Source organism: Peromyscus maniculatus, chromosome 1 (assembly GCF_049852395.1).
Source record: "Peromyscus maniculatus bairdii isolate BWxNUB_F1_BW_parent chromosome 1, HU_Pman_BW_mat_3.1, whole genome shotgun sequence".
NCBI lineage: Eukaryota > Metazoa > Chordata > Mammalia > Rodentia > Cricetidae > Peromyscus > Peromyscus maniculatus.
The window spans coordinates 151,829,739-151,854,259 of record NC_134852.1 but is presented as its reverse complement, the minus strand read 5'-3'; the positions used below and the strand labels follow the sequence as shown (position 1 = coordinate 151,854,259).

General features: G+C 54.5%; 2 protein-coding genes across 5 annotated transcripts in view; one reads left to right on the top strand and one right to left on the bottom strand.

Moving 5' to 3' along the window:
* Chid1 (chitinase domain containing 1) overlaps positions 1 to 3,237 on the top strand; it is a 37,745-nt gene extending 34,508 nt beyond the window's left edge. For both annotated transcript variants that reach the window (XM_006977237.4, XM_042257576.2), the window contains exons 11-13: positions 2,555 to 2,635; positions 2,799 to 2,841; positions 3,060 to 3,237. In XM_006977237.4, coding sequence (XP_006977299.1) covers positions 2,555 to 2,635; positions 2,799 to 2,841; positions 3,060 to 3,158 — 223 coding nt within the window. In that variant the 3' untranslated portion in view covers positions 3,159 to 3,237. The remainder of the gene's footprint in view (positions 1 to 2,554; positions 2,636 to 2,798; positions 2,842 to 3,059) is intronic.
* A 2,779-nt stretch (positions 3,238 to 6,016) lies between these two features.
* On the bottom strand, positions 6,017 to 24,497 carry Tspan4 (tetraspanin 4). Of its 3 annotated transcripts, none has more exons than XM_006977235.4 (8): positions 24,357 to 24,497; positions 16,711 to 16,790; positions 9,493 to 9,684; positions 8,338 to 8,412; positions 7,552 to 7,653; positions 7,320 to 7,451; positions 7,162 to 7,245; positions 6,017 to 6,556 (listed from the first exon to the last, which is right to left on the bottom strand). In XM_006977235.4, exons 2-8 carry the CDS (start codon positions 16,771 to 16,773, stop codon positions 6,488 to 6,490), a joined length of 717 nt encoding a protein of 238 aa, XP_006977297.1. In that variant the 5' UTR covers positions 16,774 to 16,790; positions 24,357 to 24,497; the 3' UTR covers positions 6,017 to 6,487. The 3 variants fall into 3 exon arrangements, with proteins under 3 accessions (XP_006977297.1, XP_006977298.1, XP_042113518.2); XM_006977236.4 differs by having other exon boundaries at positions 23,376 to 24,375; XM_042257584.2 differs by lacking the exon at positions 24,357 to 24,497 and having other exon boundaries at positions 16,711 to 17,143.
* Between the last annotated feature and the right edge of the window lie 24 nt (positions 24,498 to 24,521).

Sequence of the window (24,521 nt, the reverse complement as noted above, 5' to 3'; positions counted from 1 at the left end):
CCAGCCCCTATTTATTTACCCATATGTGTATGAGTGTTCTGCCTGCATGTATGCATGTGCACCATGTGCATGCCTGGTGCTCATAGACGTAAGAAAAGAGGTGCAAAGCTCCTGGAACTAGAATTATGGACCCTTGTGAGCTACTATGTGGGTGCAAGGAACCAGTCTTGGGTCCTCTGCAAGAGCAGTAAGTGCTCTCAACTGCTGAGCCGTCTCTCCAGCCTGCCCCAACATAGCTCTTGTTGTCCTGACCTGGCAGTGTGCCTAGCTGTAGTCAGTTCTTCACTGAACTCGGGCTTTAGTGAGATGTCAGAGATCCATAAACAGACGAGCTAGAAAGGACCAGTGCAGCAGTCATGTGGGGTGGAATCTTGGTCTGAGTTACCACTCTAGGCCCCACCATGGAGACTGAGGGTCCCGTTGTAGATTTGATCTGAGACTCTGAGCAGTTTTGTCTTCTGGCCCTGTCCGTTAATCACAGTGGACTCATTAGGCTCTGGGCCAGGAAGGCCTGAGAACCTTTTTATCACTGGAAACATGGAGGACATCCTCTGTCCCTGGTGTGCTGAGCTTCTCTGGGAAGTGTCTAGGTAGGTTTTCACACGTGGTTTCATCAGCATTCCTGACCCTTTCCTCTGAGGCTTTGTGTCATATCCTGTCCCACCACCCCCATTTCAAAGTATGTAAATGCTATATTCACAAAATTGTGTAACTCCAATTCCAAAACATTTCATTACACCCCAAAGAAACCTTTTACCACTTAGTAGTCATGCCTCAATCTCCCCAGTTCCTGTTGACCTCTACCCTAGGTCATGTCCCTGAAGATTTGCCTGTTGTGTTACATGAAAATGGAATCATTCACTATGTGGTTGAGCCTTTTCTTAGCTTAGGGAAATGCCTAGTCCTTAATTCTCCTACCTTGGAGTGGGTGTTGTGTCTCTGAGCTGGCCCCAACCTAGACTCAAGTATCTTCCTGACTGCAGGCATTCTAGCTTCTTATGTCTTAAATATTTACTGTACCTTCCTGTAGACATCAAGTGATGCCCGTGACCAGCTCTCCATGCCATCCTCTGGGCTTATTTACCTTTTCTGTACCTCTCCCTCCTCTCACATAGGCTCCTTACCCCATTACTGCCTGTTTCCTGTCATCCTGCTTGCTTATGCCTGATCTCAGAAAGGTGTGTGTAATCTTTGCTGTTGTGCCTGGGAACCTGCCCTCAGATGGAGCTTCCTTCACATGGTGTTCCTCAGGAGTCACCTAAGCCCTAGAAGGCTCTAAACCCAGGTGTTGGTTTCTGCTGTACTTGGGAATTGGAGTATAGGTCTGAGTGTCTGTTCTGCACCCCACCCCCGGCATCTCTACCCATCCTATAGACATCTGCAGACTGACTTCTGGAACAAGGTTATCATGGGTGGGCCTAGAGAGGAGGCATAAGAAGGCACAGGAGGCCCTCAGCTATTGCTTCCTTCCTGGACAGGTTGGCAGCTACCCTTGGTTCCCAGAACACTTGCATTGACTCTTCCTCACACCTTCACCTGACTCTCAGTTCTTTGTCCTCAGAGCCTGCTTAGAGGAGCAGTTCCTGGGGTTCATGCTGAAGGGAGGAGACATAGGGTCCTTCTGCTCCCATAGGGATGAGCATATGTACACATACATACACACATACACTAGCTGAGAAAGAGGGACCCAGTTCTCCAAAGTATACTGGCTGAGACTCAGGAGGCCTCAGGGCTTGTGAGTGTGGCCACAGAAGCAGGAGTAGCAGTGTATGCGGCCACAATCCCACTGTGCCTTTTCTCAGAGTGCAGGTTAATACCCTCAAGACCCTCCCACTTCAAGCCTCAGCAGCATGTATACTGTGACCACTCTTCTACAACAGGTCTTGATTGTACCTGCTGGACCAGGGAGAACTCTACCTGCAGACTCTCAGCTGCAGACAGAGGAGAATCTCCTAGGCCATCTATTAACACGCTTGTGACCATGACCTATAGCTAGTAGGAACACTGCTCTTGTCTCAGATGTGCATACCACGGATGGACTGTGTGCCCTGGGTCCTCCTGGCCCCAGCAGTTGAGAAAGGCAACAATACTGCAGCTCTGGAAATGAGGAAGCAATGTCCCCCTGGGGAAACGAAAAGACAGCCTGTAGAAGCCAATGTTTCCGCCCACTGCCCTGGAGAAAGCACTGTCCTTCAATCCTTAGCCCACAGCCTGGTGGATCAGCTGAAGTCTAGACACTGGATAGCTTGTTAACTGGGCTCTGGGCAGAGCAAGGTCAGAGCACAGCATCAGGTGGTCTGAGTGCTGACTTCTCCTAGGAGGCTCACAAAAAGTGCAGTTTTGTAATACAGGACTTATGTGCAGTGGGACTTTGAGGTTTGACCACCAAAGCTATTGGCTAAAAATAAAACTGAGTGCTGCTGGCTCTCTGTAAACCTTTAGGGACAATATATCCCTGACTCTTTCTGTGATAGCCACATCCACATAGAAGTTGAGGGTTGGGGTGGGCTAGGGTATGTGGCTAGCTCTCACACCCATAACCTAATCTCTCCAGGTACATACAGACGCTGAAGGACCACAGACCCCGAGTGGTATGGGACAGCCAGTCTGCGGAACACTTCTTTGAGTACAAGAAGTGAGTGACTTGTGGCCCACCATTTGTAGGCAGGAAGCCTTGTGGGGAGGACATTGATGAGGGAGCAATGGGAAGGGCTGGTGAACCTTAACCCTGGTAGGAGAGTGTAGTAGCCCTTGGGCCTCGCCAGAGGGCAGGGTACATAGTCCCATTTCTCCTGCAGGAATCGCGGCGGGAGGCATGTTGTCTTCTACCCAACTCTGAAGGTATGTGCCATGTGCTTTGGCTGTCAACCATATTGCTGTGGTGGGGGTGACAGTTTGGGCCAGATGACAACCAGTACTTGCCATCTGCATTGGAGGTCTGTCCTGTGGTCTTGATTCCAGGCCACACACTGCCCCCACGTTTAGGAGAATTCTGGGTGCATTGTGGGGGCTGTGAGAAAGTGGGTGGAGCAGGTGCCTACACCTCTGTCTGCCCACAGTCTCTGCAGGTGCGGCTGGAGCTAGCCAGGGAGCTGGGCGTCGGGGTCTCCATCTGGGAGCTGGGCCAAGGCCTGGATTACTTCTATGACCTGCTGTAGGCTGGACAGCAACGCCCGAGTGAATATGGACTTTTCTAAGCCATGGAGTGACTGGTGAAATATAGGCCTCTTCTCTGTTTTCTGTGAGACGTCTCTATGGTCCTCAGCAGGGCCCACATGCATGAGTGTTTCCTGGCCTGGGATAAGAATTGGGGTCCCTCTTACTCACTGCTCACTGCTGCTTCCTGTGGGCCAGCTGAAAACACAGTTCCCATCCTCTAGGACAGTCTGGCTCAGGGCTCAGCCTCTTGTGTGCTTTGCAAGGCCTGCGTTGGATTATGGGTTTCGAAGATGTGAACAATCACAGATTCTTGTAGTCTGGCAAAAACAGCCTTTCCTAGCATCACGATAAAACCTGACAAGGACAGTACAGAGGGCCTACCTTCACACTTCAGTCACCTGCCCGCCACAGACACAGGTATGTGCTCAAGGTACCTGGCAACTGCAGCAGGTTCCACACCCATCCCCACTGAGCTTGATGTGACCAGGTTGTGGGGCCATGTTGGAAACTGGCCCAGAAAAGCTGGCCTTAATTCTGTGAAACACTCTGGACCACAACCCAGACCGTGTCCACCAGGTGACAGAGGGACAGGGATGAGACCAGAGGGGTCTGTCTACCTAATGAACAGCAACAGGCTAAGCCAGTGCTGGGGAAGTGGCTAAGAATTCTGAGGTGTTAGCGGATGAAGAGTAGCTGTACTGCACCCCCTCATTCCAAGTTCCTTCATCCATCACTTGTGTCTGGGCTCCTTCCCTCTCCTCATCCCCTGCTAGGTATGATCTTAAAGTAGTGATTCCTAATCCTACAGGCCCTTGGGTGGAGCTTTCTAATCCACTAGCCAGGGCCCAAGCCATAGAGGCCAGAAACCCTGACCAGGACTCTGCCCTGTGAATTTCTGATGTGTAGCTCAGGATCCTGAGGGTTGGGAAGAAGAAAGATGCCAAGGCAATAGGCCCAGCTCATAAAAGACATGGCCAAACCTGTCCAACTTGGAGTGGGTAAAGTCCCACCTAGCCATCACTTGGACTTCCTACTGACTGTATCCTGCTGGAATAGTGGTTCTGGCCACTCAGGTCAGTGCAGTGAGGGCTGAGAACTTGGGGTCCTGGATCAGGGTATTGTGAGGTAGACAGACTGCCAACTGTCTGACACTTACAGAGGCCTTAGGTGCTACCCTTACCCCGCTGACTCTGAGAGAGGGACATAGCCAGGCCAGGACAAGAAGGCCAGTGTGAGGGGACAGAGATGCATCTTGGTCTCCTGTTCTATAAGAACGGTGGTCATCAGTGTGCTCATGTGCTATGTGTGCTGCAGGGGTGGTAGGAGTTGGGATACTGGCTGGCCAGTGACTAAGTCTGGGTCTCTCCAGCCTTGACTCTGAGGGTTTAGTGGGTGGGAGTACTCTGAATATAAGGAGTGAGTGACAGCCGGGCATGGTGGTACACACCTTTAATCCCAGTACTTGGGAAGCAGACACAGGCAGATCTCTGTGAGTGTGAGGCCAGCCTGGTCTACAAAGCAAGTTCCAGGATCACAGAAGAACCCTGTCTCAAAAAACAAACAAACCACACACACACACACACACACACACACACACACACACACACACACACACACACACACACAGAGTGAGTGACATGGAGCTTACCTGGTTATGGGCAGAGCACTGGGGAAGTAACAGCAGCGGGCTGGGGAACAGCCTGCTGTGAGCAGATGGAGTGACCAAGGTGGTTTGGGGACAAGGCAATATGGGTCAGAGTGCCACAGGCAAGGGTCCTAATTGGGGTGGGGGTGGGGGCGTCAAATGTTGGGACACAGAAAAGTAGCCAGTTCACTTCTCGATTTCTTTTTCCTCATTGGTGCTGGAGATTAACCCCAGAGCCATGCAGGGGTGACCCCACTGAGCAGTAACCTTCAGGTTCTGGGTTTGGGTCAGCCAAGTTGGGGTGTACAGAGGTGCTGTCCAAGAACTGACAGACTGATGGGTAGAGATTCAGTCAGTAAGGGACAAGGCACTGTGGGCTGTCAGTGGCTGTGGTGGACTGGTGACCATGACATATGAGAGCTGCTTAGATTGGGGATGGGAGGCAGGCAGGGGTGGGAAGGGCATCCTGGGACCTGAATGAAGCTCAAAAGGGCCAAGGCTTTGAGCAGGAGTCAGCACCCCATGTACTCTGAATGCAGCTTCCTCTCTGTTTGGCCACCTACAAGTCAAAGGGCTTTTCGCTAATTAGCAGTTTGTCTGGAGCAGCTGACTCCATAGTAATTCTTCAGGTCCTATGGCTTCCACTAGAGGGAGGGCAGTGGGACACAAGGACTCAGCCCAGAGCCAGAGAAGGGAAGGAGTGTAGCAGCAGCCCCACAGATAGTTGGGTCTGATTCTCGCCAGTGCATGTCACACTCAGGTGTGAGAGTCACGAGGATGACCCCTAATGAGAAGTGTGCTGCAGGGTAGGCCTCTCAGACAGCATCATGTAGGGACTGGGAATCAGGTGCCTCACAGCTCGGAGGGCCCTGGGAGGAGCTTACCCTAACCTCAGCACCCAGTGCCAGCCCTATAGCCAGAGGCCCTCACTGAGGGGGGGCTCTTCACCCCTAGTTAGGAAGACACTGCCTGCGAAGTCTTGATAGTGGCGTGATGCTCTAACTGTGGCCAGTGGCAAGGGCTGTGTTCCTAATGTTGCTGTTTGCAGTCTATCCACACTAATCCCAGGGCAGAGTTCCTAGGACAGAGATACAAGAGTATCTGAGACATCCCAGGAGAAACAGGAGTGGACAGAGGCCATCTCTTCCCCCAGCCTGCAATGGGTCAGCAGTGCTCCCAACCCTGCTGACCCTTGGCTAATGAAAGACTTCCTCAGTTGAAGGTTGTGGCTGTACAACTTTTGTGTGTCCAGCTAGACACAGGCACTGCTCACACACTTTATTAAGATGCACCTGGTACCACGACACTGTCATGGAATGTGAATCATGGAACCTGGCCCTGCCTGGAGCACCAGGACCATCGTGGGCCCTGAGCAGACTGGGCCTGCCCCCAACCTGGCATCCATGCAAGGCTGGGGACCCTATCCTGTGTGAATACTGGAAGATATATGGATATAAAAAGTATCCAAGTTCCCTGGGCGCCATGCTTGGCACCAACCCTATAATCTGGTGACTCTGCAGCCATCCAAGCAGAGGCCCCTTAGGTGTAGGGGTGGATCCTGGGTGCTCTGGTCTCCAGCTCTTCCCCCTGCATTCATCAGAGCACCGAGTCCTGCATGGGAAGCGGGTTTGGACATCTCCCCACGGGTGGGGTCCTTTGGCAGAGAAGCAGAGGCGGTAAGACCTATGCGCAGTAGGTGTCTGCCTTTACCACCTGGCAGTACATGGTCATGGCGAAGGTGAGGCCCAGAATCTGTGGAGACAAGAGATCACAGGCCTTTGCCCATAGGCAGAAGGGCCTGGGCTTCCTGGAGCTGCCTGCTATTACCCCACTCCTGCAGTTCATCCCCAGGGTAAGTTGTGTTCTGTGCTTTAGGTCACACCCCTCTCCCACCTGGTCTAAGCCAGGCCGTCTCCCCTACTGTACCCACTTGTCCTAAGTGTTCGTCAGATGAATTATGGCTGCCCTGCAGGTCTATCCCACTTGTCCTAGAGTGTTACACTGCCAACTCTCGGCACTTCTATGGGTGGCTATGAATCTAGGAGGTGAGAGCAGAGCCTGGAGGCAGTAGGGTCTCAAGTGCCACCCTCATCCTGCATTAGGAAGTCCTGTCACTGCCAACCAGTATGGCTGCCTGGCTGTGTTGACCCACTAGGTGACAACAGGCTCTGCAGAGGAGCACTGGGCAGCACTTGTCCTTGAGATACCAAAAGTCAACTCCCCTAATGAACTTCCTCTGAGACACTAGCTTCTTATTATCCACACTGTTACCTGCCTGCCCAGGTCACAGGCTCCTGAGGGTAAATCCTCTGCCACTGCGCTCCCTAGTCAAGAGCCCCAGGCCCTGCCCTGCTCACCTGCACCAGTGCCGTGCACAGTCCAAAGATGCCCACAGCTAGCAAGTTCTCCTGGAGCCAGGCCTTCACTGTCTCATAACAGGGCTGTAGGAGAGCCAGGATCAGCTGGGGGAACCCCACCTCTGCAGCCACCCACCGGAGCAGGAAAAAGCCCTTACCGATTTCCACCAGGTACCAGGTGCATGTAACCCACAGCTGTCACTGAACTCCAGACAGCAGGAGTCAGGCACACGAGTGGCGTTGTACACCTCAAACCAATCAGTGTAATTGGAGACTCCACAGCAACGGAACTAGGAGCAGGAGGAAAGCAAAGGTCTGGTGGAGAGGCAGCCACAACACCCACCCCCACTAGCCTACCCCGCCATACCGAGAAGGTTGCCCAAGCCTCACATCAGTCTGGATGATGCTCCAGGCGTTGGTGAGGCCCACATTGCCCTGTGTGCCATACAGATGCAGGCCCTTCTTCAGGTCTTGCTGGGCATAACTGTCAATCTGTTAACAGGCCACCAGTGAATACTCTCCACTTTAGTCCAAGATGGACACCATCCCTCATCAATACCACATGCCCTCTCCCACCTGAACCTCTTGCTTGCTTCCTGGGATTACCCCCTACCCTACCATACAATCACACCCAGGATATAGGCCCAGACTCGTGTCCTCCCAGAACTCCAAGGACCCTGGTGCAAGCCTTTGCCATCTCATCTCTATAGGCTTCCTCTTGTTGGCTAGGGGAAGACTGCAGTCTACTTGCTAGTACAAGCAGGCATGTCTGCTCTACAGCTGAGGGAGGGCATAGGCATCATTCCTAGATATCCAGTAAAGGAACTATGGCACTGAAGAAGGCAATTCCAGCCTGTGGTCAGCAGTACTTTACAGAAAGGAGGCCCTGTGGGGAAGTCAGGGACACAGGAGCTTGGAACATAGCACTAGCCATAACTCAAGATCCCAAAAGACGTCAGTAAACTCATCCAACCGTGTGACCAGACAGATAGGTATCAGCAGTGCAGGCTGGGGTGGCTGGGACAGTGTACCCGTAGCATCCTGCACTCACTGGAGGGCCCTGGCCTAGAATCCTAGGAATTAAGAGTGCTGCTGTGCCGCCCATACAACTGGAGCCACAACACAGATCCCTGGGTTGTGTCTGCACCCCATGTGCTGTCCATTACATCAGCATACCTTGTCACTGTAGGCAAAGAAGAGCACAGCAATGGTGGCTTCCAGCAGGAACACCAGCAGCAGCAGCACAAAGAACTGTAGAGAAGATGTCCCTTAGTCACAGCCTGTTCCCAGAGAGCCCCAGAGCTTCCACCACACCATGGAACTCAGAGCCAGGCCAGACCCTGAGCCTAAGTGGCCTGCAGGCCTGGATTCTACCCCCATTCGATCTAAACATCCCCATGTGGGTATATGTACCCAGTCCCCAGAATTCTGGCCTAACATCTCCATTTGGGACCCCCCTATCCCCCGCCATACCAGGATATATGTTAGGCAAGTACTCTACTGCTAAGCTCCATTCCCAGCCAGTTCGAACATTTAAAAGAGATCCCAGACATCACCTTTAGAGGCCTATAAACATTCTGCAGTACCCCCCTAGAGAGGTGGGGGAGGGAACAGTTTGTCTCTACAAGGGATTGAGGCCCTGAGCAAAACCCTACCCCAGGCAGGGGAGAGGAACCATTCAGAGCCTCTTGACATGGAGCTTCAGTCCACCTGCCATGCCGCTTGAGGCATCCGCCAGGAACATTAATTTGTAAGAGCCTCCAGGAATCCTTTCCTAATTACCTGTGATTAACTTTATAAACTGTGGAGAAGGAAATAGCTTCCTTCCCATAAATATATTCCCAAGGCCAAATGGTGCTGGGAGATTTCCAGAGGGTGGGGGCAGGGGCAGGTCCAGGACAAAGAGCTGGAAAGGAGCCACAACAAGGGTGAGTCTCCCAACAGTCCAGTAATGGCCACATGTGGTCATGCCTAAGTTCTTGGGTCTGTGCCTTGTCGAGAGAAGACCCTCCAAGCTGTGGTATGCTTTTTTGTAGGTGTGGTGCTGGGACTCAAACCCAGAGCCTCATGCACATCATGCAAGCGTTCTTCTAGACCTTTAGCTCTAGTGCCTCCCCCCTTTAAACTTTATTTTGAGACGGGGTCTTACTCTGTACCCCAGACCTCATGATCATCCTGCCTCAGCCCCCAGCCCCAGCTGTAATGTATTCTCTTGAGCAACCCCTCCAGCCCCAGCTGGCCTGGAAGACCCCCCAGAGCCCCGGTGCTGGACAGGCCCCAGAGGCGGAGCTGACGGCATGGAGAGCCACAGAGAGGGCCCGACACACTCACGGTGAGCAGTAGGCACTTGTTCTCCTTGAGGGCCCCAATGCAGCCCACGAAGCCGATGGCCATGACGAAGGTACCTGTGACGATGAGTAGATTGGCAGCCGACAAGGATGGGAATGAGGATGACAGGGTGGCAAAGTTTCCCTGTGTGGCAGCCAACCAGATGCCAACGCCCAGGACGCCACAGCCACCCAGCTAGGACCACAGCAATGGAGAGAAAGAGAAAAAGGGTGAGGCAACTGGCCGGGCTCCACCCACAAGCTCAGACCAACACTGTCAGCCCGGGGACCACTGGAGACAGCTTAGTTTCTGTGGCAGGGCACCACTCCTCAGGTCCCTTCCCTTCCCCCCACTGACAGAGGCCTGTGGTAGAGTACACCTCCTTATACAACCCCAGTGAGACTATGCCTTCAGATTCCCTGCAGGAAGCGTCCACCAACCCAGTGTCTGGTCAGAAGGGACTGAAGCTCCTCTGGCCCTCTGGTCCTTCAACCTTCCTTCCCCACACCCCACAGAGGTCATGGCAGTTGAGTGGCCCGTCCAGCCATGTGGCCCCCTTGTCCTGGGCTACCCACCCATAACCCTGAGCAGGGAAAGCCCTGGCTCGGCACACTTCTGCTCATAATCGAGTTACAGCAGCTCTTTGGTACCAACTAGAGGATCTCACCAGAGCACCTGCTGCTGCCCAATCACCCATCCCCTCCCTGAATCTCATTACTTTTTTTTTTTTTTTCATTTTTGTTTTTTTGAGACAGGGTCTCTCTGTGTAATCCTGCTGTCCTGGAACTTGCTTTATAGACCAGGCTGGCCTCGAACTCAGAGATCCACTTGCTTCTGCCTCCCAAATGCTGGGATTAAAGGTGTGTGCCACCCACTGGGCTCCATCATTCATTTTTATAAAAATCCAAATAAGAGAAAGCAGGGAAGAAAGGCATGTGGTGGTTGGCTCTAGAGAGGGCTCATCATGGCATGGTGACGGGGACATCAGCCCTGTCTCAGGGTACAGGGCTGCCATGGTGGGGGGGGAGCTACAGCTCTACCCTCACCTGAGGCCTTGGGCTCTGTGTCATTTGGGGAAGAGGGAAGATGCATTCCAGGAGGCCAGGGATAGACCAACCGCTTATGGGCTCTGAGAAAAGGCCTGGCAGCCCAACAGAGAACCAGCTAGGACATGGCACAGGAACCCATGATGTGGGCTCTGATCCAAGGTTCTGAGTTCAGGTAGCTCCTGGAGACACTACTGTGAAGTCATCCGAAAGCTAAGGGACCTGGAAAAGCTGGCCATATGGGAAGCTCTGGATCCTAGGGAAGGATCAGGGAACCTGCCTCTGTGTGCATATGCTCTCAGTGACTTCTACTTAGAGATCCATCCTCTCAGCCACAAGTTAGCTCTGGTAAGGCAGTCTACAGAGATGCCTCCTTTATGACTGGAGGGAGCTCTGCGGGGCTGCCAGTGGCTAAGAGGTGGTGCTGTCTATGGTGTTGGCCAAGTAAAGCAGCTGGATGGGCCGGGCACCCCCATTCAACCTGTGAGAAGTCCCCCTTATGGAGATCTGGCCAGCTAATGACCCAACCACAAGGCACAATATCATTCCACAAACACACAAGGCTACTAGATCTGGGAGGCGTCTCCAGGGCCATAGCAAACAGGGCCTCTCCTGTCTCCATGGGCTGTTTCCCATGGCCCTCAGCAGTTTCTAAGCATCATGAAATCTTCCAGGACCCAGTAGTATGACCCAAAGGTCATGGAGGAACCCACACTACTTAGCAGAAGTTAATTCCCTGCCTGCTATCTTGGACTGGATCAGAATTAGCAAGACTATAAAGTGGGAAGAGCAGGACACTCCACCCTCACTCCACACTGTACCTGCCCTAGAAGAGCTGCAAGTCAAAAGTAGCAAGAGGTCTCAAGAGACACCAATTCATAAAGCTGACCTCAGGCATAACACTGCCCCAGAGGAGCCATGACCCCAAATGAGCCACATCTGAGAGGGTCACATCCAGGCTGAGCACTCATGCTTATGATGGCAGGTCCTTGAACAGGGGGAAGGGGAGATGCTGGTACAACAGATAAACGTCACTAAGACCCAGGCTGTCTGCACCATCCGCCTCTGTCTTCCAAGGACAGCAGACGGCTCGTGTCAGCAGGAAAGTGAGCTGTTGGAGTGCCCCTGGCCCCACGGGACCGAGAAGGACATAAGGAGGACACTGCTGTGCAAGGCAGCTGGCACCACGGGGAGTGGGGGGAGATGCCCCATTCCAAGAGTCCAGGAGGGGACAGTCTCCAAGACTGGGATGACAGGAAGGGACCCCACACCCAGAAGAGAACCAGTCTCCTTCACTGACATGGTAAGACATGCTCCCCTCCACCCAGAGACAGCAGGGAAGACATCCATTCACTACCACATAACCTGTCACCCTCACTGTGACAGAGACAAACATCAGTCCAGATGCTCCTCACTGCCACCCAGTGGTGTCACGTGCATTGTCACACACGAGCAGCACACCAGGAGCCACCACCATCCCATGGGGCCACCCCTTTCCCAGCCTGAGCCAATGCCACATGCATGGGCGCACTAATAAAAGCATGCATGTGCTAAGAGTACTGTACCTATAATTCTGAAAATGTTTTAGTGCATGCAGCTTTGAAAACATTTTGGCAGGAAAATTACGGCTTCAAAGCGCAAGAGAAAATGGACCCATTAGACTCAGAAGATGAGAAAGGCAGGACTCAGGGCTGAACCCTGGGGGCCTGGAATGAGGTCTCTCCTGAATCAAAACTGGGGATGGAGCTAAGACACTCCCCAACCCCAAACCGACAATGTTCCCCCAGCCCCATCTCCTAAGACAGACCACCTCCCATTGCTGGCTCACTCTTCTGCAGCTGTACCCCCAGGCTAGAGAGAAGCCCTGGTGGGAGGCAAAGCCCACTCCCCACAGAAGTCTAGAGAAGCTAGGGTCCTGGGAGATAGGAGCTGGGAACATCACCCAGGGGCAGGACATCCTGCCACCATGGTCCTGCATCCTAACCTTCTGGCTGATCTTCATGCAGCATACCTGGCCCCAAGCACAGCCTACCTCAGCCACCTGCTAGACACTCTGCTATGATGCCCATGACAGTTCCTGAGAGGTATAATGAGCTGTTTGTTACCCAGGTACCACCCAAACCTGTGCACAGCTGGTGCCTTAGCCTCCAGCCCCTTGGATCAGCCTCAGGCTGAGTGCCACATGGTACTAGGTGCCCACCAAATGTGCCTGTCCAGATCCACAGAGGTTAGTGCCAACACATCTCTGCCCACCACCCCTCCAGCCATACAATTCAATGTGGCAGATGGCCGGGCAGCTAGCCATAGCTTTGGTGGAGGTGAGGGGCTGGGTCCCCTGTATAAGCCAAGGCTGTATCCAGAAGCCCCTCTCCTGCTGGGCTGGCAGGAACCTTTCCCACCTTGGCTAGGATGTGGGTTATCCCAGTGGGATGAGTTTGTACACTTAAAGTTGAATGTACGCCTGGGGATGTAGCTGAGTTAGTAGAGTGTTTGCCAAGCATGCACTGGGTTAGACACCCAGAACCACGTAAAGCATGTGTGGTGGTGCACACCACAATTCTTGGCACTTTAAAGGTGGAAGCAGCAGGGTTAGGAGTTAATGTCATCATAAGTGAGGAAAGGTTGGGATAGGTGAGACTGTCTCAAAATACTTTAAAAATATAATTTGTTTTCTTCCAACTCAGGACATTTCCAGAGCCACCAACATCCCAAAGAACAGACAAGACTGTGATTTCTTGTATGGGGCAGTTCCCTGCTACCCCCATCACAAATATAAGCTGTTACAGGAAGCAAAGAGGCCTCCTAGTCTCTGAGTGTCCTGGTTCTTCCAAGGAGTTGGACACAGAGCCCTTTACCATTTCCTGATCCCCCTCATCTACCAGACTGAAAGTGCCAGGGGCCAACAACAGGACCACTGTCCATCAAATACCATCTCAGCTCATCAAAGGCTCTAGACAATCAAGGGCTTAGCAAGGCATGTGCCCTGCAACTTGCTGCCAGTGTGGGGGCAGATCCCTGTGCCTGGCAGGACCTTCCTTTGGGACAGCCTAAGGCAGGTACTGAGGCTCCAATGGTGACAGCCCAGGCAGACCAGGACCAGGGTGGACCCCAGTGCCCTCCCTTTAGAAAGACAAATGGAGCTTGACTCCTGCGCCTCCTCCAGCTCAGAGCCTCTGCCCAGCTGGTTATCCATCTAGGGTCATCACAGGCCACCTGGCTGGGACCTGAGGGACCCTGATCCATACACCTTTGGATCACTTTGCATGATCCAGTGTGGTCAAGATGGAAAATCTGATATGCCAAGAATACAGGATTTTCTCAGGTCACACAGTACAGTGTCTGGGTGACAGGCATGACTCTAACCTTCATCTTGTCCATCCAGACACTGACCATACCATGCAGGGAACATGTACCTTGTGCTAGACTGAGGACTGGGGAGGAACACCTCCCTGGAAGCACTGAAGGAAGGGCCTCAGACTGGTCAGCACATGTATTGGAGGAGCCGACCACACAGCCTGGCCGGCAGCATCTCTAGCACCTAGACTCCGAAGAGCCGTGGAACGGCCCCCGCCTTGCTGAGGAGCTCAGCCCCACTCAGACTAGCCCTGACACCACAGTGGCTGCCCAAGAAGGTGGATGGGTCCCGGAGCCCAGGGCAGGGGAGGGGAGGGCAAAGGCGAGAGGAGACAGGAAGAACCAGGCTTCACTGACTCCCCTCGATCCCAAGGGACCTCAACTTCCATTACAGGAAGAGCTTTGCTGGCAGAGGTCCAGCTGACACTGCAGCCTGAGGCTTGAGACGGGGGTCCCAGGGGCTGCTCAGCCCCCACCCCCTTACTGCTAGTGGCCAGCACCCAACACCACCTACCCACTCAACTGTGTTCAAGGGCCATATACTCAGCCCACTTCCCTGAGGCACCCCCAGCCCCAACCAGTTAGTCCTTACCCTGCGCGAAACCTCAAAAGCAGGTTGGCCAACTGCCCAGTAGAGTTGAACATCACTGCCCAGTGAGAGCCTATTTGATGAAGGAGGGGAAGGGCCCCTCAGGTCCCCACACAGGTCTAAGGGTCAGTGCAGCTCTGACGCTGGTTGCCTGGTTAACTCTAACATGGCAGAGGCTGGGGTCCTGGCTGCTGACCTTGCATCAGAAGTGGCAAATGGGAATCAAAGCCTCTCTTAGGAGAGTCTGGCAAAGGAGTCAGGGTCTCAGATAGGGGGTGCTCTCGCCCTCCCACCCACAGCCTGTCACCAGCAGGAGGGGGATTTAGTTCACAGATAACCAGGGACAATGTGGACTGATATCATACTGACCAGGCCAGATGGATGGACTCTCACACTTGCTAGCCCAGATGGACTCTGCCAAGCCCTGCACAGGCACTTCTAGGCAAAGCCATGCTGTTCCCAGCACCCTTCACACGGCTGCCTCAAACCCCTCACCGGGAAGCAAGCTAGAGGGAAAAGCAATAATAGTGTTGAGGCATGCGCTCCTGTTGGCAAGGCTGGAGGTCCATGTGGCTAAGAGAAAGGAACTGGGTTCTTCAGCACAAGACTTGTCCCAGGGGGGGATTCTGGTTGTTTCTTTCTCTGGTAGAGGATGTTATCCACTGGTGAGTGGAATTTGCCTGCTCTAGAGCAGGTGGGCCTTTCTCCCTGTGTCCAGATCAGGAAGCTGGCAGTGAATGGAGGGACCAGCCTGCAGGAGCAGCCTCAACCTCCCCAAACCAAACACTGCCCAGCCCCCACACTCCTGCCTCTTAAACCTCCTTCTGCTACCTACACGGCCTGCTACCATCACAGTGACCCACAGCTGTCACGTCTGGTCACTGCCACACTCATCCACCCGTCACACTGTCATTTGCAGTTCCTGGGCCTTTTCCACCTGTCATATTGTTCCCTGCAGTCATCCTCCCCACTGTCACAATGTCAGTGCACCCTGCCCCTGCCAACCAGTTGGTACTGACCACACACTGGTGCCCACTTAAGTCCCTCAAGCGGAAGCATTCACCTTACATGGGCTGGTTACAGTTTCAGCCCACGCCTACTGCTGATGCCCATCTGGTATGTGAGTACTCCCAGACCTGGCCCATCCCTTAGGAGCCTCTGGCAGAGAACTCTTGATGGGGGTGGAGGAAGATGGGCTGGGTGGGGCAGCAACCTCCCTGGGCTATCGTCCACAGGCAGCCAAGGATCCCAGAAAGATCCTAGCTCCTGCCCAGGCCCTAGGCTATAACAAAAGAGAGGTCAGGAGGGTGGACCTAGGTTTCTGCACGTTTGACTTGAACTGGACTGCATGCAAATGAGCAGCAAGTGGGGATCCCAGGGATGCCCCGCATCCTCTCACTCCCCAAACTCCCTCGCTCCCAACCACACCCCTCATCCTCGGTCACACACACACCCACTCCCAGAAAGTTGGCTCAGGAACCAAGGCAGAGTATGGAATGACCTTGGCCACCATTCTCCAAGCTTTCCTGCCAGTAAGTGAAGCTCCAGGCCATGCCCAGGTAATAAAGGGTCACCTCTAACCAAATCCAACATCCTCTGCTCAGGCTCCAAGCTCAGCCAAGGCCAACACCAGGGTAATCAGATGTGACACTTGCCCCGCTCCACTGTGGAGTGGGGGTGAGGGTGTGCAAACTGTCCTCCATCCAGACTGGAGGGGGCCATCTTCTGATCTACTATCATGCAAGCCCCTACTGAACCTTACCCCATGTCTGAGCAACCTCAGCATACCCCAGCAAAAGTTGGAGTCTCTGCTGAGGTGGCAGGGAGCCAGATGCCACCCATGTCCATGGAGAGTCCGTGGCCAGTGCCTGTGATAACTCCCCAGACCCTCATCAATAGAGCAGCACACATACCCTTGATCTTCTGGATCCTGGGGGTCCAGCTGGAGACCAGGACCTAGTGGGTCAATCTCCCAGGGGGACAGAGTGTGAAGGGGGTGAGGCAAGGACGTAGGCTGAAGAGGGAGGGCGGGGAGGAGACTGAGAAAGGCACCCATGACTCGGTGCACAGAGGTGGTGCTCAGTTCTGCGCCGGGAGCCCAGGAGAGGCAAGGCTCGGTGTGTGAGCACGTGCGCACACACCCTGTCTCCACAGCAGAGAAGAGAGGAGAGGGCTCCTGGCAGCCACTGGCAGAGCAGAGAACCCCGGTCCTTCAGAGGAGCACACACTCACCCAGAAGAGCAGGTTGAAGGCGAACATGAGGTACTTGACGCCCTGGAGGCAGCCTCGCGCCATGCTGCAGCGCTTCAGCTCTAGAAGGAAGATGAAGGAGAGGTCTAGGTAGAAGACCACATACTTGTTGCCCTTGGGAGTCGTGTAGCGCGCCTGGGCCGTCTTGGGGCCGGGGTTCGTGTGCAGGCCGAAAAAGCCGCCGCCCGCATCCCCGGCGTCCCCGGCGCCCGCGCGCCCGTACAAGCTGCTGCAGCGCCGAAAGGGGCCGCCGCGCGCGAAGCCCGGCTCCTTGCTCTCCGGAGAAGGACTGCGCCGGTATGTGGACTCGTCCGTGCTGGAGCGGCGCATCGCGCTGGGGAGGCTGGGACCCCGCTGCCAGCCTCACTGGCTGCAGCCGTTGTCAGCGATCCGCTCCCGCTGCCCCCGGACGCCCCATCCGCACCACACCGGCGGGCTCTCGCCCCTCCCGGGCCCGCGGTAGCAGCGGGCGCGCAGCTTGGCTCCCACCCCTCGGCCAGACACCTGCGGGCAGGCCCGCTGTGCCCCGCGCGCGCCCGGCCAATCCAGCACGGCCCCGCCCCTCGAGGACCCCGCCCCACCGGCCAATCGCAGCGACCCCAAGTCCCCGCCTCCCCGCTACCCTCCCGGGGTCTCCGAGGAAGATACAGCTGAAGGACAGGGGAGCGTTTGAGGGGGCTGGGCCGGGAATGAGACCGCAGCAGTTCTCGGCCCCAAACCTACACCCCAGACCACCCCCAACAGACCCGCCGCCCATTCTGCAGATGATCTCCAACCACACGAAGGATGTGCAAAGCCCCGAGCAAATGAAGAGGTGACCCAGTTGCTATTGGTGGCAACTTGGGCGGCTCTGGCTTTCAAGCGCCTTAGGGAGCTCGTGGTGCCTGAGAGGGTGCGGTGTCCATGAGATTTCCTAACTTAAAAAGAGAATTCAAAAACCAAAGTAGCAGAAGGGAGACGCCAAAGAACCCTCGACGGCCCCCTGCTGGCCCAGAGCGCTCACTGAATCAGCTCAGCCTCCAGTCCAGACCATTCTCCTAAGAGGTAGTGGGAGCAAAGCCAGGTTCCATCAGAGCCATGGGCCATTTTGAGAGTCCCACCGGTGCCATTCTATAACTGCATAACCAGGGACCTGGCATTTCACTTTGACCAGCTCAGGGAGAATCAGCCAATGACTAATTAACACCATCCCAGGCAGACAAGCACAGGGCAAGTGGCACCAATGCCCCTTGCAGGTGTGCCCAGATACACACGAGCCCATCAAAGATGGGGAGATGATGGCCCCTTGCTGGTCCCCATCCTCCAACCTCTGAGCCCGAACCCTACCAAAGGATGCAGATCATAAGAGCCCCAAAGTGTGGGCCAGGTACTAAACATGGGGCCAAGGTTCCCCATCTGATCTGCAGCCCAGAGGACAAGGGAAGGCAGAACAAGGAAACCTTTCGCTGAAGGCAGCAGGAGAGGTAGCGGGATGAATGAGGAAAAGAGAAAAACGAAGGCTGTCCATGGGCAGCTCTTAAAGGGACTACATCTTAGGGGAAACCCCAGATGCCTAAATGAGGTCTGCAGTTCCCAGCCCAGTGCCTAGGCTCATCGCACCAGCCTACTGCTGCCCCCTAGAGGGCACAGTGGGGAACTGCAACCCCAGCCCACAAGGCTGGGTGCTCAGAGTCCCAGTTCTTGGGGTGAGAGTACATGGGAGCCCCCAGAGTGCAGGATAAGTGCCTGAAAGTGCCTGCTCGACCTGGGGTTTACCTCAGCTCCCTACATTTCCACTCCCCTTAAGTTTTCTTTGATGTGTCTGGACCCCAAGAAAGGGACAGAGCTGGGTGGGACCACAGCCTGCAGGCTCTGCCTAGAGAGCAACAGGCAGCTGATGACTCCTAAAAAAACCCTTGTGACCCACGGCCCCTGGCCCTCTTCCCTTGGCTTGATTCAGTCAGATATACACCACTCAGGGCTGGGGCGGAGGGGTGCCTATATAATAGTATTATGCATGTAGGAGGCCACGTACAAGTGTCTAGGTGCCAGTGGAGAGAGGAGCCACAGGGCCCAGGAAAGATCCAGAACTAACCAGAAAGGCTATACCCCCGGCCCTGACCAAACCATCACCCATACTGACATCACCCCCAATGGGATTGGCTATCAGACCACTCCTCTGCAGCCCTGGGTCAGAAACACAGCAGAGCTCTCAGCTGTGTATAAGTTAGCCTGCTGTCTACTGGTCACCTGTATCCCCTGGACATGGGGCTGTGGTTGCAATTCCCCATGATGTACACTGGGGGCATTAGCTGGGGCTGTGAGGAGACCAGGAGTCAGAACTGCAGGCTAAGGAATTTATGCAAGAGAATCTGGGAGCAGCCATCCTGAACCCCAATTCTCTTTCCTCCCCCCCCCCAGGGGTAGCTGTGCTGGTTAGATTTTTTTTTGTCAACTTGACACAAGCTAAAGTTATCTGAGAAGAGAGAACCTCAACTGAGAAAATGCCTCCATCAAATTGGCCTTTAAACTGGGTATGGTGGCGCACGCCTTTAATCCCAACACTCAGGAAGCAGAGGCAGGGGGATCTCCATGAGTTCAAGACCAATCTGGTCTACACAGCAAGTTCCAGGACAGCCAGGGCTACACAGAAAGACCTTATCTCAAAATTAAAATAAAAAATGGCCGGGTGGTGGTGGTGGTGGTGGTGGTGGTGGTGGTGGTGGTGGTACACGCCTTTAATCTCAGCACTCAGGAGGCAGAGGCAGTCTACAGGGCGAGTTCCAGGACAGCCTCCAAAGCTACAAAGAGAAAACCTGTCTCAAAAAAACTTTTTAAAAAACCCACTTTAAAAAGAAAAGCATTATATATATATATATACACACACACACACATATACATATATATACACGTGTGTGTGTGTGTGTGTGTGTGTGTGTGTGTGTGTGTGTGTGTGTGTGTGGCTTGTAGAAGACTGGAGATGTCCCAACAGTTAAGAGCACTGGCTGTTCTTCTAGAGAACCTAGGTTCGATTCCCAACATCCTCATGGCAGATTACAATCATCTGCAACTCCAGTTCCAGGGGATCTGATGCCCTCTTCTGGCCACTGTGGGCACCAGGCACTCACATGGTATACAGATGTACATGCCCACACAACACCTATGTACATAAATTTTTCTGTAGGACATTTTCTTGATTATTAATGGATGTGAAAGGACCCAGTCCCTTGTGGGTGGTACTACCCTGAGCAGATGGTCCTGGAGTATATAAGAAAACAAGCTAGACAGGTGTGATGGCGCACCCCTTTAATCCCAGCACTCGGGAAGCAGAGGCAGGCGGATCTCTGTGAGTTCAAGGCCAGCCTGGTCTATACAAAGCAAGTTCCAGGACAGCTAGGGCTATTACACAGAGAAACCCTATCTCAAAAAAACAAAACAATAACAGAACAAAACAAAACAACACAAAAACAAACAAACAAAAGCAAGCTAAGTGAGCCATGAAGAACAAGCCAATAAGCATCGTTCCTCCTTGGTCTCCAGTTCCTTCCTCTAGGTTCCTGCCTCAAGTTTCTGTTCTGACTTCCCTTCCTAATGCACTGTAAGATGACATCTCTCTAAATTGCTTTGGTCAGGCTGGAGAGATGGGTCAGAGGTTAAGAGCACTGGCTGTTCTTCCAGAGAACCCAAGTTCAATTCCCAGCACCCACATAGAGGCTCACAACTGTATATAACTTCAGTTCCAGGGGATCCAACACCCTCCCACAGACATACATGCAGGCAAAACAACAATTTACAGGAAAAAAAATAAATCATTTTTTAAAAATTGCTTTAGTCGGGTGGTAGTGGTGCACCTTTAATCCCAGCACTTGGGAGGCAGAGGCAGGTGGATCTCTTTGAGTTTGAGGCCAGCCTGGTCTACAGAGTGAGTTCCAGGACAGCCAGGACTGCACAGAGAAACCCTGTCTCAAAAAAAAAAAGAAAAGAAAAGAAGAGAAGAGAAGAGAAGAGAAGAGAAGAGAAGAGAAGAGAAGAGAAGAGAAGAGAAGAGAAAGAAAGAAAGAAAGAAAGAAAGAAAGAAAGAAAGAAAGAAAGAAAGAAAGAAAGAAAGAAAGAAAGAGGCAGAGGGGGAGGGGGGGGGAAGAAAGCCAAAATTGGAAGGGGATAGGAAGGGCTCTCCAAGAGATGCCAAAAGGTCTTGGGGCAAAGGGGAGCCATTTTGGTTTCTGCACTGAGCCCAGCGTTTGGATGCTGTCCTCTGAACCATGTGCCACTCTCCTGCTTAGAAGGCCCTGTCTATAAACCACATGAACAGGGGCCAGTCTAGCAGACTTCAGGACAGTCACGTGAGGACAAGGCCCATTTCTGCTGCCAAGTACAGAATTCAGAGGGTGTGGTGTGCAGGCTGATCAATAACAGTGAACGGCCAAGGCAAGGCCACCCCATCTGAGCTGGGGGGCAGGGGGGGGGGTGCCTTCCTCAACACCCTAGCCTAGTACCCAACCACAGTGATCTGGACATCGGGGCCATCTGCCAGCAGGGCTCCCAGCTAAGGCCACCCTCAGTTGTGAGTGGGTAGAGATGGGAAGCCTGGGGGATGGGCCAAGGAAACCATGGACACCTACCTAGCCAGAACAGGTTCCCACTCAAAACGAGACCTGTCCAAACTCTAGACATAAAGCTCGACCATGGCTGCCTGGGGCCATTAGTTGCCAGCAAGCAAAGCCAGCCACCTTTGGACCTCTCAGTGGCGTGGCAGCATGAACTGGCCCAGAAGCTTGTTTGGACCCCTGAGTAACCAACCTTACTCCTAGTCCAGCTAGCTCAGGAGGGAGAGCAGAGCAACACACACACACACACACACCACACACACACACACACACACACAAAACCTTCCACCCCAGCCCTAGGCTGAGAGGCTGGCTCCATGGCTTCTTTGAGGAGGCAGGGGGAGTTGTGCCAATCCAAACAGGCTGTGGTGTCTGCCTCCCTGCTGTGGCTTCAGCCCCTGCAGGGCCTCTGGGCCTGCCCTAGACCCCCACCCTGGGCAGGAGCTCCACAAATTCCTGGTCCAGGAGGCTGACACCTCCCACCCAGAAGCAGGGACCGAGGGCCACACACAGCCTCACAGGAGCTCCTGGACACTGAAGATACCTCTAGCCCCCCACCTCTTCAGGGACAGAGCCAGGGCTGGGGGTGAAGCCAGCCAAGGGGCCCCGTCTTTCTCCCTGGGCTCCCTGACCACCCCAAACAGCACCTTCCATCGACGTCCTGCCTTGCTCCCGCTGGTATTTCTGTTAGAGCTCCTGGGGCCGTGGAAACAGACAGGACCTAACTGAGACCCAGGGGATACTTATGGTATGAACAAAGCACACCCGCCCCCAAAGTGCTAGGGACTTCCGAGCACTGAGATGGCTCAGATGTGGGTCCCAAGTACCCCAGCCTCAACAGCCCAAAAGGTTCTTGGGGTAGTCACTTCAGTTTCAGCCATAGATTCCAAGAGCGATTTAGACAGACAGCATGCATGGGACACATTCAGTGCGTGTGCCGCCGATGCCGCAGCTCTGGCCTGGGAGTGAGGTAGAGGAGTGTGTACATTCACACACCATACCCTAAGGATGACAGACTGTCACCCTAACAGGAGCAAGCCAGAGGGCACAGGCTGGGGTTCCTGGGAAGAAGTCACTTTCGCCCACTTCCCCCAGTTCACAGCCAGCCTTAAGCAGAGGAATTGAGACTCTCCCAGTGCATGCTTCTGGTCCTACCAGAGCTTTACAAATGGGGAAACTAAGGCTGTGATCGAAGTCCAGGCGGTAAAGGCAGCTGAAGCCCAGCCCAGTGCTCCAGACCACACAGTGCAGCACCCTCTTTTGGCTGGCTGTTTTTAGGGCAACACCCAGGGTGGGAGGGGCTGGGCAGCTAAAACTTCAATCATGGGTTTCCTCCGTGTCCCCTGCCCTGAAGTGACCCTTCCTCTGGCAGGAACTATGGCAAATGGGTTAGAAACTGCGTATGAGCACATCTCCGTCAATGTGCCCTCCACCCCCTACCCTACAGGAGGCTGAGCACTCATTCTCATAAAGCTATTGCCAGTCCAAAGACCAGTCCGTTTGTGAACACTAGCCCAGCTGGCAGGTACAAGGGACCCGCATCTCTCCCACCACGGTACCAGATGGGAACTCCACAACAGTTAGGGAAAGGCAGGGGCAGAAGCTGAGCCTGGGATCCTGGCCAGGGCTCTGGAGAGAAGGGAACCACAGCATCCCCCCTACTGTCCCACACACTCCTCTGGGACAAGCCAAGGCTGGGCAGATAAGCAACAACCTGGAGTTCTCCAGCCTGGGCCGTTTCTGGGAATCCAGGGAGCTGCAGCGGGAACTAGGGGAGGAGAGGATGCCACCACCCACAACAGGCACTGGAAACTAGTGGGCTTTGGGGATGGACACACACACACACACACACACACACACACACACACACACACACACACACACAGGAATTCTTGGAATGTCAACTTGGCACAGGCTCCACTCCCCAACTCACCCTAAGTAAACAAGTCTTCCAGGGGCAGGACCGAACTGGGGCCCTCCTCCCAGAAGCCTTTGGCCTCCACCCCGTCCTTAGGGCCCACCCTGCAGACCATCTCCTATCCCACTCCCCTCCACTCTCACCTCTGGCCACCACCAGCAGCCTTCAGTCCTGATCCTGAGTCTGATCCCGGGCCACGGTGACTCACAGGCCCCTACTGCCCCTCTGGCCAGGGCAGGATGTTGGGGGAGGGGAAAGGACCGGGAAGTCGCCTAGCTCGTGGCTCTGCACGTGGCTCCACGGGGGACGTCAAATATTGCTAGAGAGGCTGTCCAGGGTGACAGCGGGGACATAACCACCAAGTTGGGCAGTGGCCCTGCCCAGCCACACACAAAACCCAGGAGAGCCTTCTTGACCTCCCCTGCAACGAAGGAGAGCAGAGCTTTTGTTCCCCCAGAGGAACCTGGCAAATGTCTAGGACACCAGAGGCTTCACTCTAAGCAGACCCCAAACTTCCCAAGCTCTACGGACCTGTCCATCTTCTCACTGCATGCTGCCTCGTCCTCCCAAGGGTAGCCCCCGGCAAAGCAAGAAGGCGCTGCGGCCAGGGTGATGAAGTCCCCAAGATACCGGCACTCGTCCATTCCCTTAAGTCCTTAGGTCAACTCCAGGTGAGGCAACCTGTGACCCCTAGCGGTCCCCGCAGGCAATCCCCGCGTCTAAGTCAAGTTTCCCGGGAGAAAGAAGTTAAAAGGCCTGCTCATAGGGTGCCTCCTACACTACGCCTTCCCGGACCACCACCCTGCACCTCTCCGCGGGAAAAGCCTTTTCTAGCCCCTTCGCAGGGAAGGAGAGGACTGCTGAGCGCGGGACGACGCCGTCGGGGCCAGGGGCACTGTACGGCCTACAGTTCTGCAGCAGCGGAAGGGACTTTGCAAACTCCACGGCTGGGCACCTCGGGTAAGGGCTCCAGACCGAGACCCCTCGGAGTCCGGGCCAAGGAGGCGGGAAGACCGCCTTGGCCGTGCACTCTCGGCAGCCCGCGCCCCGGCCGCGCCACCACCACTTGTTGCCATCTGGCTGCGATCCGGCCGGCGGGACCCCAGCCCGCAGACCCGCCGTACCTGAGCGCGCCTCCGCTCCGCGGAGCAGCTGTCAGTCAAGCAAACATGAGAAACGCGAACCGTCGGCGCCGCGGACCTTTCGGCCTTGCTCGGACGCCGTAGCGCCAGGATGTACCACCACGGAGGGAGGGGGCTCCCGGGATACTGCCGCGGGCACGCAGGCTC